This window comes from Pithys albifrons, chromosome 4, assembly GCF_047495875.1.
Source record: "Pithys albifrons albifrons isolate INPA30051 chromosome 4, PitAlb_v1, whole genome shotgun sequence".
Lineage (NCBI taxonomy): Eukaryota > Metazoa > Chordata > Aves > Passeriformes > Thamnophilidae > Pithys > Pithys albifrons.
The window spans coordinates 20997426-21015029 of NC_092461.1; the positions used below are offsets into that span (position 1 = coordinate 20997426).

The 17604-nt window shown below is 38.5% G+C and overlaps 1 protein-coding gene across 5 annotated transcripts in view; it reads right to left on the bottom strand.

Annotated features, from left to right (window-relative positions):
* VSTM2A (V-set and transmembrane domain containing 2A) overlaps positions 1-12047 on the bottom strand; it is a 39400-nt gene extending 27353 nt beyond the window's left edge. For 2 of the 5 annotated variants that reach the window (XM_071553612.1, XM_071553613.1), the window contains exons 1-4: positions 11362-12046; positions 8845-9011; positions 7939-7989; positions 4206-4542 (exon numbers count right to left, since the gene is read on the bottom strand). In XM_071553612.1, the coding sequence (XP_071409713.1) occupies positions 4206-4542; positions 7939-7989; positions 8845-9011; positions 11362-11440 (634 nt within the window). In that variant the 5' untranslated portion in view covers positions 11441-12046. Of the gene's footprint in view, positions 1-4205; positions 4543-7938; positions 7990-8844; positions 9012-11361 lie in introns of all 5 variants that reach the window. The other 3 variants (XM_071553611.1, XM_071553609.1, XM_071553610.1) reach the window with 3 other exon arrangements.
* Between the last annotated feature and the right edge of the window lie 5557 nt (positions 12048-17604).

Here is a 17604-nt window from a genome sequence, read left to right on the forward strand (position 1 = left end):
GGCAAGAGCAGACATTTTGTTCCTTTGCTTTTAGAGGAAATGGAACATAAATGAAAAAGAAAAAACCAACAACACAGAAGTTAGTTTATATCGCAGAAGATTCCTAATTGGACGAAAATAGATTGATAAAAATAGATTCCGACATTTTGTAGATAAAAATGAAGACAGGAAGGCATGTCATCAGTTTATAAGTATCAACAGATTGATGAAATACATTTTCATCCTCTTCCTTTCATTCATGCCTGATGATCAGTTTCTCAGTGTCATTTATGATGACAAGAATCTAGATCATTCTGTCGTAGGTAAGGTCCACTTTCTCTTTTCAGTTCCTTGCAAGTCACTCACTTGCAGTTCTGTCACAATGACAGGAAGTTTTGGCATGAAGTTAGGTTAATAGTTGAATTTTTAACTTTATGAAATAAGAAAAAGTTGCTAGAAATGTGCATAGTCTGTATTTAAGCAATCAGAAAATGCACCTTATTGTCACTTCTACATTTGTAGGTATTCCTTTTTGAGTTTTCTGAGACTGATCTTTTGGAGGCTGAAAAGGAACTATGGCTTTGAGTTCTTTAACAGAGCATTGGCAGAACAGGAAGAGTTTGGGGGATATACACATTACCCGCAAAAAAAAAATTCTTCAGCCTTTTTTGTTACTATAAATGTTGAGTCAGTAGAATGCAGACAGCACAGTTTGTCTAGATTTGTATCCATGAAACAGTGACAATTGGTGCAGCTCGGATATTACTTAGCTTCCTTTCACCTCAATTCATTTTAGCTCTTGGATCCTATTTAGTTGCAGCACTGCTTAGAGTTACAAGGCTTTGTCGTAACTGTGCTTTTACCTTTGGATTATGATAAGTTGTTATGAGTCATGCAGGAAAAAAAGTCTGTCACTCCATCTACGTAGGACATTTTCTGCTTATATGCAGATTACACTGTCAAATTACTCAAGTTTCTGTTAAGCTGTGATGGGGTACTTCATTTGCTGCAGCCCAGCATTATGAAATGAAAGGTTCAAGCTGTGTCAGCTTTGACTTTTGCTTTCCTGACTTTTTTGACTTTGGGGTAGTTGTTTAATGCTTCTGAGTATATTATATGAAGACTGTCTGTGGGAGATATTGTCATTAGCTATTTCTTCCTTTATCAAATCTCCATTACACTAACAATAACAATCTTTTTCCAGAGCAGTACAAAATACTAAATGGACCTCATACCACTTTGTCAGTCCTGGATATATAGCTTCCTCACAGTTATCACAGATATTCTTACTTTTGAGTAAAGGAAGAAAATTGTAGAAATATCTTTTTAGTTGGGAAATGTAGATGTTTTCAAATGATAGCAACTGTAAACTGCTTTTCTAGAGCTACATATTAAATATCTATTGTTAGGAAATAAAAGAAATTCTGCAGTGTGCTTCAGAATAGAAGGAGTTGAGTAGAGTGCTATCTACCTTTTAAAAATAAATTTTGGGGACAAAATATTTATTTAATCAGAGTCAATTTTTCATATATTAGTAGCCAATCTCTTCAGAAATGGCTAAATACAGAATTCCCAATAATTTCAGAGTATCATGTTTCCCATTGCTGTAGATGTATTTCACAATAGTCTATGAGCACTGCAGTAAAAATTATTGGTTGCCAGTAACTATGCACCAGCTCTCTAATATGGAAAAATACAATTACTTATGGTTAATTGTACTTCTCTCTTCAAGGAGTATTGCTGAAGTCAACATATTACTCAACATGAACAGACACATCACAATCAACCTGTATGTATTTCAAATACAAACATGGATTTAATAATGATAAATTTGTATTCATAAACAATCTGTCTTCTAGGCTGGATGTATACATTGCTCACGTCTCATGTAATCACATGGCAATCTTGTGCATGCGTATATGTAGTTAGCATGATGATTTAGAAGAGTGCCTAATTTGATAAAATATGGAGATTGTGTTGTTTCTGCATCATAAAAAGACTATTAATGTCCATGACACCTTGCTTTTGCTTTTTTGAAGTCTCACAACTGACATCTCCCCTTCCTCAGCTGAAGTTGCTCCTCAAAGTTAGATAGACCTAACTCCCCTAAACTGCCTTGTATTCCAGTGGATATTTCTATCAGCATAAAATGACAGTAAAATTAAGTGAAAAGCCACATCTCACCATAGATGGAAAATTCTGGCCAAGATTTCTCAAGTAAAGGAAAGTAAATATTTGTTCTTATCAGTTAAACTGATCTTATTAAAATATAACCAATAATTAGGGTAGCAAATGACTATTAAATTGAAATTAAGCCTGATAGTGATTTTTTTTGTACACTCTGTTTCTACAGTAGGTAAGCTACACCTCTCATAAATGCAGAGTTGGTCTGTCCTGGGTCATAAAAAATGATTAATAAACTAACTTATATTTTATCTGTTGAATTTTAAAATTATTTATTATTGGGATTGTCTGCACTTGATCTGCAGTAATCTTTGCTCAAGTTAAAAAATAAGAGAATTAGTTTTTCTATTTTTTTTTTCTTTTTACAGGGATCTTTCCATGAAATAACCTACTAGTTCTCAAATTACAAATATCCAGTAATCAATCAAGATCTTGCTTGAACTAAAGACATAAACAATACTATAGATTCAATTATATAGCCAAAATTATTTATTGGATTAGCTGTTTTGTGCACACTTTGGCTGCAATGCAGTATAGTCTGTTGCTACATATTTCATAAACCTCTATTTTAATTAATTTCACATAGAACTGAACAGAAACCAGAGCTTTCACTTTATGGAAAAGTTTACTGCTTTTAAATGTATGAGTCCAATGGAAAATAAGCAGTATATACATTTAGTTGAAAGCAAAGCCATGGTAGAATTATGGTTTTAAATCAATTGAAATATTGCTTTTCTTCTAACACCTTTGAGATTTTTTGGAAGACCAAAAAATTGAAAATGGGTCAATTTCAGGGAAAGAGTACTGAATATAACTTTTAAATATTTTTTTTTTATAAAATGCATACAGAGGTAAAATAGTGGTAGTACTTGCACTACCTTTTCCAGTAGCAATAAGAATTTTCATATGAATAATCATATTGTTCCAATCTGTATTAAAAAAGCTTTTCTAATAGTATACCTGTAAGATGAAAGTGATTTCACAGTAGGTGTGCTATGAAATTTGTTGTAGTCACAGTTTTTGATTTAATAACACACGAGCAGAAAAAATGATGCACCAGAGCTAATTAGATTACCTTCCATTATATATTTTAAGGTAGGTTGTGATTTCCTGTCTTACATCAGGCCCTCTATGTAAATAGAAGTAACCCAGAAACCCTTCAACATACCCAGTTTGTTTTCCAGAGTATATTTGATTATTTACATCTCAATTTTTTATCCTGTCCATCACTCTATTGCCATTATATAGTGCTGCATCTCCTGTATATTCATGTACCTTCGCATAACTGTGAATTTTACTGTAAGAATGTAGAAAATTCAGACTGATATTGATTATAGGTTATTTATACAGTGCTGAACAAAATCCCTCAAAAAATGTGTAGTATGGTAATTTCTACATGACAGACAATGGGTGGCATTGCCATTTTAGCCTTTGATTCAAAACCAATGGTCAGGCACTTGTAGATGACAAAAACACATCCTCTGCCAAACCCATGGTCTTTGTAAATCCTATACAACAGAGAAACTATCTGGTGTACATAAGGTTTGTTTAGATTAAGAAGTCAAGTTCCATATGAAAATAGGATTGACACTAAAAGTAGATTAATTTCACCAAATGCTGGAGATATAAAAGTTAGGTGACTGGTGTAAAATAACTTAGGAAGAAACAAAACTTGATGAGTGTTTTATTTAATTTGTAAGGCACAACCATCTTAAAATGAGTCATTCACTGACACGGCCCTCACTTTCCACACATGCTAAAGGGAAAGCTAAGCTTTGATTTGAGAACTAGGCTTAGGTGGGTAAAACCAGTAGAGACATACTCCACATATAGAAGTTTAAGGTTTTTTACTTCTTCTGCCAGAAATTTATTCTTCAGATTTTAGGAAGTAGGGAGATAGCAGGAAGAATACAACCAGAAAGAAGGAGGAATAAATGAGCACCACACTCTTCCTAGTCACAATTCCTGGTTACCTTGTTGATTTAACATCCTTTTGCATGATGGTAAGCAATCAAATGAAAGCTCAAAATGCTTTACCATACCTGATTGTGGACTTTGTTTGGGGATTTTGGCTGCTGCTTCAGGGCTGGAGGTGGCACGCACACGCTGATTGGCAGAATTGTGGATGCTACTTGGGACAGCTGCTGAGATGTTTTTACGAGGTTTCATGTCTTGCAACCACATTGGGGATGCCTCAAAGGCTTGCATTCGCCGAGAGTGGCTGTTAGCATTGACTTTGAGAAACGCCTGGGCCTTGTATTCCTGAAGGTCTCCATAGTTGGCATCGGTCACCCGGCACTCATATAAGCCTTCATCCTTTTTCCTCACTTTTGAAATCTGCAGCTTGTGGGAGATGTCATTCCCTTGTACTTTCACTGTCTGCAAATTTGCCAGGAGGAAAAAAAAAAAAAGAAAGAAACGAATAAATACGTTGTCAGGAATTTTTCTTTCTCTGGAATGACTCTACTGACATAGTGCCAAATTAATCAATGGTGCGATTGTGCTTTCTGCAGGGAAGTTACATCAAGGATGAGTATGGCTAATTGTATCTATGAGAATGCCTGACATCCTTTGTCCAAATCTGCTTAGATGGTTGGCTCTGAAATGTAATTAACCTCAGACAAACCATCCAAACTACCATACTTATTCTAATTAATTGCTTAAGATCATGAACATTCTTAATGAGCTTTCTTCTGTAAACCTAGTATCTGTGCACTTCATTGGTTAAACCTTTCCAGTTAGTTGGCTTTATTGAATAATTCAGTTTTTGAACTAGTGCATTAACAGTTTTGCTGGAGATGTTCACAAAGATTTAAACTACATTATAATTATTTATTAGATTAGCTTGTACTGTATTCACTACATTGAAACTGTATATTTGACAACCAGCTTATCTCCTTCAAGTGTGTCTAGATCCTCGATATTTTTTGTTTGCTAATGGTAACAAGATATCTGTGTCAGGTAGTCTCTTTTGTCTTGTTTATGTAAGTATGTACTTATTAGAAATTATACATCAGTAGTTATTCAAGATCTTTTAAGACTTGTCAGCTCTAAACAACCTCCTGATTTATTTTTAACTGGCTCTAATATCTGAGAGCAACATAACACATTTTTGTTTCAGATAATTAAAGTACACAAGTAAATTATACATCTAGAAATACATAATAGGTATTAAGATGCATTGGGAAAAGTCAACATAGGTTCTGTTTTTCACGTTCATCACTTTAGAGAATTTATATTTAATTAATTTTCTATTACTCTCTATTTGAATTAATATCTGTTGCTCCACAGGAAGCCAGTTAAAAATGTATTCAGTGGGATGTAAAACTTCACCTTTGAAGAACTTCTGAGTCTGGTTTACTTTCATCATTACACAAACATGGATGCAAAGGTTGCTTTGTTTTGTAACAATGACAGGCAATAAGGAAACATTAGGATGATGAATACATGATAGTTCACAAAAGAACTGTTAAGACTGAAGCTAGGCACATATTACTGTTGGTTGTACAACACATTGCTTCTGATAGCTTGGCATACTGTAGTCACCAGTGTTGGCAAAGCACCTACTCTGCCTGCTTGATAACTTGAAGAGCAATACTTGTGAATATGTTATTTTGCTTTAAGGTACTGGATGAACTTTATAGTCTGTTGTGCTGTACCCAGCTCTGAATTTATACTTGGCAAACTGTGTTGAAAGTGTGGATTGCACACTTGCAGACATAATGCATGGAATATTAATTACAGGGAAAGTGCTGGATAGTTATTTAAACCGTATTCAACAATAATATAACTCTACTGAACAGTTCATGTTCAAAAAAAGGATTAAAGAAGTTTCATATGAATGGAAAGAGGATTTGTAGGTCATATTGTGCCTTCATTTGTTCCCATGCAACAACCAAAAAGTTAAGTGTTGCATAGCACTGATGAAATACAGAATTGGGTTTGGCTTTTGTATTTGAAATTTAGAAATTGTTGCAGGCAGCATGTATAGTGTATTTTCTATGTTTCTATATGTTTTGTACCTGATTATCATTTAAAATTGATAGAAGTGGCATATTTCAGCACACATTGAGTATATTTTAGCATTTCTTTAAATATTTGCTAAATGCACTTAAAAGTTTTCTCATGATGATAATTTACAGGAATACTAATGGAGACACTGAGTATGCCTTCAAAAAAAAAAGGCTAAATTTGTAAAAAGTGGATTTAGACATTATGCAATTTTGATGGGTTTTTTTATTACAAATATAAAATAAATGCTTTATACAAGCTTATAGGAACACTATAAATACCCCATTGTGAATTATTATCATGCAATATGAATGAGATTTGTAACTTCAAAGATGAGACAGGCATAACAGACTATATTGTGCCTCAATTCTTATTGACTACTACAGAGATTTTAAATGAGCGAATACTGATAAGGAATGAATTGTCTGCTAGTCCTGTGTCTAGTGGAATAGTGTCCAAAGACCACATGTGGGTCTCATTTGTAAGATAGTCCACAAATATAACTGAAGATAGGGTTCATGGCAGAAATTGTTTATAGTGTATGGTGAAAAATATCATAGGAAATGTAAGTATGGCCAGAGTATGTATTGTTTTGAATGTAGTGTATCTGAATTCTCTCTTATAAATGCCCTTCAGCTATACTTTGACCTGATGTAATTATTTGGTTAGTTATTTGTAGGCATCAAAAAGTAGCAGAGTAAAGGATTTAAGAAAAATTATTCACCCCTATTAGTTGCTGTTTTAAGCTTTGCTGACATTTACAGCCTTGGCTGCAGATAAAAGGCACTTCCAGAGGGATTGTGCCAGAGAACAGGAAAACCCCTCTGGACTCATAGGGAATACTCATGATGCAGTATCTGCTAAGTATCTGTGTCTTTCCACTGCAGTGAGCACCACACCATGACCCGACCACCATACATTTATTGGGATGTTGAGGGAGGAGAGTCTGAGCTATTCTGAGGTCAGAAACAGCCCTGTGGCTGTGTCAGACTCAGGTCATGGGTCTGCTGAGGAAGGCATCCTTTCCCTGGACAAGGGCTGGAACTATGCTGCTCGTAATTCTGCTGAGACAACATTCTGGTTTAATCTCCAAACAGCAGATTGGTAAATCTGGTGTCAAAATGCCACTTTCTTAAAACAGAGACTCAGTGGCCAAGAGTGGGGATTACTCCCAACAGGGAGATCTTGTCCAAAGTCTTTTCTGAGCTTTCTTTCTGCCAGAGGGTATGTCGCTGGAAAAGCACCCATGTAAATAGTTGCATACCTTTTTAAAGGAAAATGCAGCTTCACAGACAAATTTCAGCCTTAGAACCAGATTTAGAGTCCTAAGGCAGACTCAGCAGTTGTCCAGGGTAAATGAAAACAAGTGTTACAAGGATGGGTGCAGGTTGTCTACTTCACAGAGTACAAACAGGGTCTGTCAATGGTCTGCAGCCTGTGCTGCACTGGCCGGCGCCTCCATGCCCAGGGTTGTGGGGGGCCGCATGGGGCGGGGCTGTCCTGGTATCTGGGCCAGCAAGGAAGAGGTCAGAGAATCATAGAATCAATTATTTAGGGTGGAAAAGACTTCTGAGATCACAGAGCCCAACCGCTGAGCTGCGGGCTGCCAGCCCCCTGCAGCCTGCGGTGAGGATGGGAGGGAATGAGGGGCAGGAGCAGACTCGGCTCCCCGGGGTGGCCTCCGGCAGCGTCCGGCGGGTGGGCTCTGACTGGGGAAGGGACCCCAAGCCGGCGGGGCTGCCAGCGCCCTGCGGCGACACTTACGCTGATCTTCGTGCCGTCGCTCTCCAGGTCCCGCTCGGGCAGCAGCTCCACCTGCAGGGAAAGGAGCGCCACCGTGGGTCGCCGGCCCCCGCCTCGCCCCGCGCCTTCTCCCACCCCTCTCCCACCCCGCCGCGGAGCCCGGGGAGCGGCGCGCCGCGCCTGCCACCTGCGGGCAGCGCCGGGGACAGCCGGGAAAGCCGGGGACAGCCTGGGACAGCCGGGATACGCAGCCGAAGGGCTCTGTCCCTCAGACCCGCCGCCCGCGCTGGTCGGGTGGGCGTCATTTCTGGGCAGCCGAATGCCGAAACCCTTGCGGAGGGGCCAACGAAGGTAGGTAAGACTGTTCCCAGATGGCAGTGTTTTTTTGCTTCTTTTGAGGCATTGGTTTCCTCCTGCTTCCCCCACCCCCGCCAAGCGTGTGCCCTCCTGTGGCAGCTTACATACGGCTGCCAACTCGACTGTTCTAGCTGTAAATTGGAGGGCATGTGTAGGATCCAGCCACTTGGGAAATAAAAAATTCCCACAAGGAGCAGTCTTTGAACAGCTGCTTTCCAAAAGGAAAATGTAAGAGAGGGGGAAAAATAAAAACAAAACCAAACAAAACACCAAAAAGAGGGGGGAATAAAAGAAAAAAATTAGACTTTGCAAAATCTGTGTATTTTTGTAACCATCCCTAGCTGCATTCTAGTAGTGAAAGGCACCAAAGGCACCATCCCTTGAGGAGAACATTTTTGTCTGCAGGTTCCTACACTGTTATTTCATGGTCAAAATTAAGTCCCTGGAGAGATACAGAACCTCTCTCTGATCATTCCCTGTGTTCTCCCCTTCTTTATTTCGCCCTTCCTCTCCACCTCTTCTGTGGCAATCTCCAGGTGGTTTGAGGAGTCTGTGGCACAGGATCAGTACCTGAGTGCCTGTCACCTCAGCTCCAGTCTCTTGGTCCTCAACTGCCCGCAGAAACCACCACTGGATTTCAAGGTACACCGAAGTAGAGCCACTCTGGAAAGCACAAGACATCTCCACGTTCTGTCCTTCAGTGGCTGTGACATTTCGGGGAAATTCCGTGAATTTTGCTGCAAAACAAATGCATAATGTGTTGGGATCTCTTGCTACCTATTGATTGTTTATGCTTTGCTTTTTGTGTTGTCTTTTTAACACCTCTTCCCAACCCACCCCCTCCCTTTATAATTTCTGTTTTCTTTTCTTATTCCCACTCTTTTCTATTCCACCCCCCACCCCCACACATTATGTTTCCTGGTTTTTCTCACACCCAGGTATGTTTTTCCTCCCTTATGCACAAATCCACCCTCTTTACACTCTCAGCTCTGCTCATGGGAAATGCTCTAGACCCCACTGCTTTCTCCCATGTGCTAGTGAAGTTTCACATAATTAGGTCCAAACACCCTTGGGCAGAATGCAGTATTTCACCAGACTCACTGAGGGATTTTGTGCAAGACCAGTTTAGGAGAGGAAAAAAACATCAAACTGATTTATTGTATTTTGGAGGGCTGAGCTGGAGACCTGTAAATTGCAAACCTTCCACAGCCAGCTGAAGCAGCTGTTGGCATGGGCACCTCTGGGCACTCTTCTGAGGGGCATGTTACAATCATTCATCAAATGTCCATTTCAAAGTCTTTGTCTGAATTAGCTACCATTTCTGAGAACCTCTGCTTGAATTAACAGACCAAAAATCAATTCATCTTCTGTTTCTCAGTCCTTGCAGACACTTTCTAGAACTAACTTACATATTTGTATCCAGTCCTTTGGCAAACAGGATCTGCCCATTTCAGTGTACCACTGCTAGGTTTAAAAGCTAATCAGTAGGTTTAAAAGGGCATCAGTATTCCAGGTCATCAGTAATTATCTAAGTCTCAGTTTTTACTTTCTTCTTGTCCTTTCGTATAACTCACTTTAAAATTGTGCAACTTAATGGATCAAGATAGCCAAACAAAAGACACTACAGACAAACAATGTAATACATAAATGCTGTGTTTCAAGAAGAGGAAAATTTGGAAAGACACTGCAATGCACTTTCTGTTATGCTTTGTTACCAGATTGACTAGAGCATATTATGATGTGAAGGAAATGCAATGTGAAGGAAATATTGCTCTTTGTCTCCTCCCCTCTTCCTCTCTATCCAGTCTTTCTAACCAACCTGGAATTGGTGGGATAATTTAGTAACCAGTGCTACTTCTCCTTCCCCTTATATTTGTAGGTGGCAACACGTACTTTCAAAGCTGCTACCTTAGGATTTCATGATGTTCCCTTTTCTGACCCCCACCAGTCAGCGATTGCTAGTCACCGAGTTAAACTGCCAAATGGACTGTGCATTTCTAGTGTTGGGGGCTAGTAAGTTTTTTTTTGTTGTTTTTTTTTGTTGTTGTTGTTGTTGTTGTGGTTTTTTGTTTTGTTTTTGGGGTTTTTTGGTTTTTTGTTTTTTTTTTTTTGGGGGGGGGGGGGATTCCCCCCGTTTGTTTGTTGGTTCTGTCCCCTCCTGGTCAGTGCGCGAGAGGTGTGGGGACACGGAGGGGAATACGGACAGCATCCTCCCCGATCACACCGGCAAGCACAAAACTGGAGGGGAGCTGCTGGCAGGGAACGGCGGGCAGGGAGCCGGGGACGTTGGTCAGGGGACCGTAGGAGGGGGCACCGGGCGCAGGCACCAGGCAAGAGTGGCGGGTGTGGCGGGGCGGCCCGGTGCGATCTGTCCATGGTGCTGACAGCGGCGCCGCAGCCCCGGGGTCCCAAACAACCGGGTCCTGCGGCGCCGGGGCTGCTTGAAATGCAAGGCGCGCCTTTCGGCGGAGAGGGAGGGAGGGAGGTGGCGGGGGTGGGGAGGTATTCAAAAAAGTCGATTTTATCTTTTTCTCCCTTTTTTTTGGTGGGGGGAGAATAGTGGAAATACACAGTCACGGAATACAAATGAAGGTCTGACTCTGAGGATTGCAGGATAATAAGAGAGAAAAGGGAACACAGCACGAAAGAAGACGGCAACATCTTAAGGGAAGCGGCAGATTTAGCCATTCAGTACTTGGTCTAAATGCAATAATTATGCATGCACGGGTAGTTGTTTTTTGTATGCATACATGATTATATACCAACAGGCAAAACGCAAATACATTCATGTCCATTTCCCCAGGCCCCTTTACTCTCTTGCAAGGTGCCTTTTATTTCCCTCTTTGCAGACAAGTAAAGAAAGATGGTTATATTTCTACTTTGGGGAAACTTCTCACTTCTTTTGCTATTTACAGGAATTTTTTAAACTAAATGTAAACCTGATGCTTTGTGTCCTCATCTCTTATTCATTTTGGTTATCCTTTCCCCCTTTCTTCCTTTGTCCCCCCTCCTCCCCCCCAAATCCTGTTCTCAGTCTGTTTTAGCATAGAAAACCACATGCACGTATTTGACAAGAAGGGATCTTACCTTGGGTAGAAAGTCCTTGTTGAATATACATAACTGAAAAGAAAATGAATCCAACATAAGCTAGAAAGATCCCCATCATTCCAAGATGAAGAAGTCACATCAGGGTAAAAGAAAAAGCCAAAGGTGCCCTCAAAAAAAAAAAAAGAAAGAAAAAAGAACTGATATATGAATGTATGTACGTATCTCTAAATATATGACTAGAAAGAAACTTGTAATGTTACAAAAATGCTCTGTATTGTAGCTGCGACACTGGCAGCATTCTGCTACTCAGTGGAGTCTTTTTCTATAAGAGCGAGTATTGCAATACAGTGTGGTTCAGATGAGCTGTCTCAGACGCTGTGTTGCTTGAAGTCCAGATTCAGACTAAAAAATACACAAACCGTTGAAAAGTGGGTATCAGCTGCCTTCCGTGGCTTTTTTCAGCTACCTGGCAGCTTCGTCCAACGTCAGCTCTTGCTGCTCAGGATGTCGTGATGACTGCCCTCCCTACTCACTGATCCAGCCTAGGAAGAGAGGAGTAGGGGAAAGAAAGGAGGGGGGGAGGGGGGAAAAGGGAAGTCTACAGTGCTTGTATTGCTTCAACTTTTCCCTCTAATGGCTGCGATAATGTCTTTAACTCTTCCCTCTCCCTTCCCGTTCTTTAAACCTCTCTACCTCTAGTTCTGACTTCTGGTGGCTCTGATGCTGGGGTAAAGCTGCTAGGTTTATGGTGGTTTTTTTTTTTTGTTTTGTTTTGGGGGGTGGGGTCAGGGGGTTGTGGATTTTTTGTTTGGTTGTTTTTTCATTTTTTTTCAAGTGTTCAGCTTATGATTGTAGAGAGAGCAGGCAGCCTTTATTGTACTGATGTAATCTTCGGTCTTGCATCTCAAAACACTCAGTGGCTAAGAGGGCAATGCAGTGGTTTGATTTTTTGGTGAGTTAAGCTGTTTCTGTTTTCTCCTTTTTCTCTCCCTCTTACGGGGTCTAAGGGGAAAATAGTTACTCAATAATGCTATTGCACTCACTATTGCCTGCTCGAAATAGCTATGCTTCTAGCATGTTACATTAAAATGTTCTTAATTTTGTTTTCATAGACAGATAAAGAGAATGGTACTTAGAGTGTGTTTAGGTTGCATTATTCAGATTTCTGCAGAAAAAAAATAATCTATCTAGATAAAAATGGATTCTGATATGTTACAGATTACTCACAGTAATATACACATTTATGTACACCAGAGAAGGTGTTTACAGCATATTAAAGAATGCTTCCTCCTGCAGTGAATGTTTTCTTCCTTGTTCCCTGTTTTCTGCCTAGGTATATTAATAATATTTATAGAAGAGACTAACCTTGACTGTATGAGATGTTCAAAACACCCTGAAATACATCTGCACTGAGAGAAGTTCTCTGACTGAAGCTGTCCTGCTGCTTGTAGTAAGAAGCCATGTAGAAAGTGCTTGTTGCACTAAGCAATCACCAAATACCTTCTTAAGGCTGAGACAAAGATTAAATAGAAACTGAAAAGAACACCTGATAATCACTCAGGCTGCCAAACAGCTGAATTTAACTGCTAATCACTAACTAAAAAAAGCTACAAGCCACACCGAATTAAGAGAATTTTATCTGCATGGGCAATATGTTTTTCTGGAACAGAGTAGCTTCTGTCATTCCTGGCAATAGAAGTGCAGCAGTTCCAAAATGGTACAAGATGCAACCTTCACCTTACTTACTGCACCAGTCAAATTATTGCATGCATATAAGACATCTGACATAGCTGCAGAGACCTCTTTCACAAAACTCATGCAACTGATTGCAGAACAATCTTTTGTCTACATTTTAGCTTTTTAATTTTTTTCTTTTTATTTTTTTTTATAATTGCACGAATTCTCATCTGTATTTATTAAAATAAAGGAGCCATTTCCCCATGGTAATAGGCTATTGCACTGATGTCATATATTAAGCATAGCAATAAGTCTGAGTAAGAAGTTAGTACAATAATTCAAATATAATTTAAATTAGTAAAATGACCCCCAAATAGGAAAACAATTATATTGCCTGAAAGATTTCCTACTACCACAGAGTTTTAATTGCTCTAAAGGAGATCATGATGGATGTATTCCAAACCAAAGACAGCCTGTAAAACAAAAAAACAGCACTAATCTTTAAAGGTGGTGGATGCAGATCATCTGAAATAGTCATGGATTGCCAGTGATGCAATGATTAGACACACACTGTAGAGGTCTTTGCAGGTTCAGATGGTGAATGTTTCAATAATTTCTACAAAAGAAATCAGTTCCTTTTCAGATGGGTAGCCAAAATCCTAAGTCACTCCTGAAAATGAAGGCTGATTATAGGATTCACTTCAAGCCCATGTACGTCATCAGTAATCAGTTGAAATTACAAATTAGAGACATATTATCACCAGCCAAGTTAAATGTAAAATAGGCAGGAGGAAAAAGAATCTAAGTAGTATCACCTGGTTTAGAAGGAAAGCAGAAAACAAAAATAGATCACTTTTTTGCTCTTATTTACCTATTCCAATTCAAGTCACTTGATAAGTAAATTTAATTTTATCAATTTGTAATTTAGAAAGAAGAATAATTCTCTCAAATACACTGTAGTCCATGGTACTAATGGAATCTTAAATTACTGTCACAGGGATGTACAAAATAATATATATGGTTATTAAAATATCAGAACAGAAGATGTATTAGGAAATGGATTTAATGGAAAGAATCCTAAAAGTTTGTTACATATTTATTATTTTTATTTTATTTATGTGCTGCAACAAGCCGCATGGTTCTGCAAAATACTTCAAGCAGAAAGCAGAAATAATCTACCCTATGCTATCAATGTTAAATTTCACCCTGATGGATGTGACTTGTCCACAATCAACCATTCTCTGTGAATCTGGGCAGTTAATATGTCTAGTTACCTTGTGTGAAATCTCTGCCTTTTGTGCTGTAGGAAGAGTTTCCATGTAGCCTAACTTAAGTGAGAAGTATCAGTTGTGTTTTATGACATGAGTGATATAGTTTATGTGAACTTTCCAATGCATTTTTTTCTCTCAATAATTCTAACAGGTGAGTTTTCACTGGATACTGTCTCAGGTCATAGCCAGAACATTCATGCACAGTGGAATGGACTTTTCAAATATGCTAATGAAATGTAATTATGGAAGACCCATTGATGACACCTTGGAACTAAATTGTGTAGATCTCCCTGTATCTTACCATTACTTCAATACATGTTCCAGATCAAATACTCCTTAAAAATCTTAAATGGCCAAGTATGTTCACCATTCTTCTCTTCTTACAGTTCCCATGCATCTGTTTTAACTGTTAAAGAAAAAAGTGGTTATGGAGGTTATGATTCCAAGCTCAATAAACATTAGAAATGCAAGTTATTGTGCTAATCAGCAAGGTTAGAGTGCTTTGGTCCCATGAAGACATGGACTGGTATGGGCTGCCTTGCCTTGCAGGAAGTTGAACAGCTGATGACTGAGTCCATGGCTGAGTGTTATCCAACAAGCTCAGTTAAAAATGGAAAAAAAAGTTGCTTTTTCTTTTTGTTTTTTAATATTATTTTGACTGATATTTTCAGCTTTTTTTCATCATTATTTCAAAGAATTTTTTTGCTATTTAAAGGGAAATTTTACATTGTCTGATGAAATTTGTGACTTATAAAAGTTTAAAAGGATGTTGGTTCTCTTCACTGAGGTTTGCTCTTTGGTTTTGTTAACTTAAGTGCTCATATGAGCCTCTTTCAGCATGTCACTCTTGCCTCTTGAAACTCCCCCTGCAATTAGAATCTGGAGAGCAGGAGAAAGGCAAGAGAAAACAAAGATTTGACAAGGAGATGAGGCATGAATGAAGGAGTTGAAAGTTAGAAAATGTCATAATGAAGTTTGTCCATTAGCTTAATTCATTCCTTTAATTCACAGGCAATTATGATCTACTTCAAGTGAAATTCTCTTATTTTTAACTTTGCCTCATGCTTCACTCAGCAGACAAAATTCCCCTAGTATACGAATGGCTTCTTGTTCGAGCCCAGAAAGTAAAGGGTGCTGTTGTATGTGGTACTTATGCTTCACAAGTATTGAAAGAGAATGGATGCCTTCATCTCAGGGCAGCTAAGCACTGGCTTGGAGAAGCCCAGTCCCTTACATCAGATGTTTCACAGAGGGTAAATAACAGTGTGCTTCTGATTTCTGAGTGCCCTGCCTCAGGATCCTGATGGCTGAAATGAAGAACTGAACAGTCACAGCTGCAATTAAAATGAATGGGTGCTGTGATTGAAGGTGCAGATTATTACAAGATGTGACAAAGAAAACCACAATCTGGACCCTGGGTAGCTCAGCATTGACTGTTGTCTATGTGTCTCTGCTGCCTGTCTGTAAAGTGGAATATATTACTCTGTCACTTCAGAGAGGTTTTGTTAAGATAAATTAACCTTCAGGAAGCTCTCAGAGCTTTGCATGATGAGCACCATAGGGAAGTTCAGAAGAAAATGAATAATTCTGCCTTCAGCTCAGGATTTGAGTGGTGTGCATGGGTGAGGCCTAGGGACACAAACTGAAGAATAAAAATAAACAAAATGTCAAAGACCTGCTGATTAATTGAATACCATTCTATACATACCCTGAGTGAGGTAGGGGGAGAATCTAGAAAAAAATCCCTTTGTCATGGTGTATTTAAAGATGATTTTGCATATGAAGGGAGGCAGTTTAGTTCTTGCTTTGCTGTCTCTTGAGTACTTGATTTTGCAGCTTTAAAAACGTTCTTTGAGTACAGCTTTTTACTTATAGCCGAACATTTTATAACTCTCTACCATTAGGTAGTTGGGAAAAGAGGCCACAAAACCTCAAAATGAGACTTTAGGCACCAATCCAAACTTTTTTTTCCCTGATTTTCTGTTTACTTTTATTAGAGAAAATATACAAAAAAACCAAACTGTTTTAAGCACAGTCTGTACCCTGGGTTTAAGGAAAGCTAAACATACAATACAGAGAACCTTGATACCCTGATTCTGTATTACTTTTCTTATGAGCCTTTTTCCTATCCTTTTTTTCCCCTCAAGTTGGCTTATACCCAGAAAAGTGTAGAAGTATCTTTGCAGTATGATAAATTCATTCTGATTTAAACAAGTTTTTAAAAAAAAAGCAGAGTTCCTAAATTGCTTAGTATCATATGATCGGAGCTTCTTAGCAAACCAGGACTTTATACTGTCTGAATTATGGGTATTGATTGCATTTTTTTAGAATTTAGCCTTCACTGAAATTTCAGTTTGATTTCTCCTTTTTTTGCCTCTTGGTATCCCTGAGAGTGTGAGTCCCAAGTACAGTAATAGTTGAGGTGATTTCTTGGAAAAAAGGCATGCTGGAGGGCAGGACAGTGACTGGGCTGTTTCCTCCATATTATTCAGAGTGCTGTTACTGAGGGATGTGCTCATCATGTTCAAGTGAATGAGGAGGGCTGGAAACAACTATCAGGCTGGTCAGATAGAAAACTTAATTCCTTCCTTTGGACTATACTAAGGCAAATAACACTGTCCATGAAAGAATTACTTTTTTTGTGTGTGTGTGTGTGTTATTGGAACCAAAATTTGCATGATTCTTTAAGATCTGTATGTTTGATGAAGGGAAAAGTGTTCTCACAGTGCTCAGAAAGCATACTTAATTTTCTTAATGGAGTAACAAAGGGATACTTCCTGGCGAATTAATATTTTTCACTTTGTTAGTTTCTCGCTTTTCCCTGTCTTCACTGGCACAGGCATATTGAGTGTAACTGCAAATGGAATTAGCAGCAAAGAAAGCAGAATGAGTGTTACATGGGTGTTTTTTGTGGTTTGTTGCGGGTTTTTTTGTTTGGTTTTTTTTTTCAGTTTGAAGTTCCACCATGGAAAACTATTTTCTTGCAAGATGAGTTCTTTATTTAGCACTTGAAAATACTTATCCTGTTGTTTCATAGTAGGTATTATCTGTTCATTTGTTTTTGAAGCAAAATCTTATTCAAATAAATATATATGAACAACACTGCTCTATGATCATTTTTGTTAGGTTGCAATTTGCAATTAAATTTCTCAGTTAAGCATTATGAATGCCAACAATTTGTATAAATTAAACTATATTTATAGTCTTATGAATTTCTACCTACTATAAGTTACATTTCAAAAAAATATCATTCCATAGCAAAATTAAATTATGATGTTGCTGTCTACATTACATTTTTAAGGATTTTTGGTTTGTGTTTTTAATTTTTGCTATA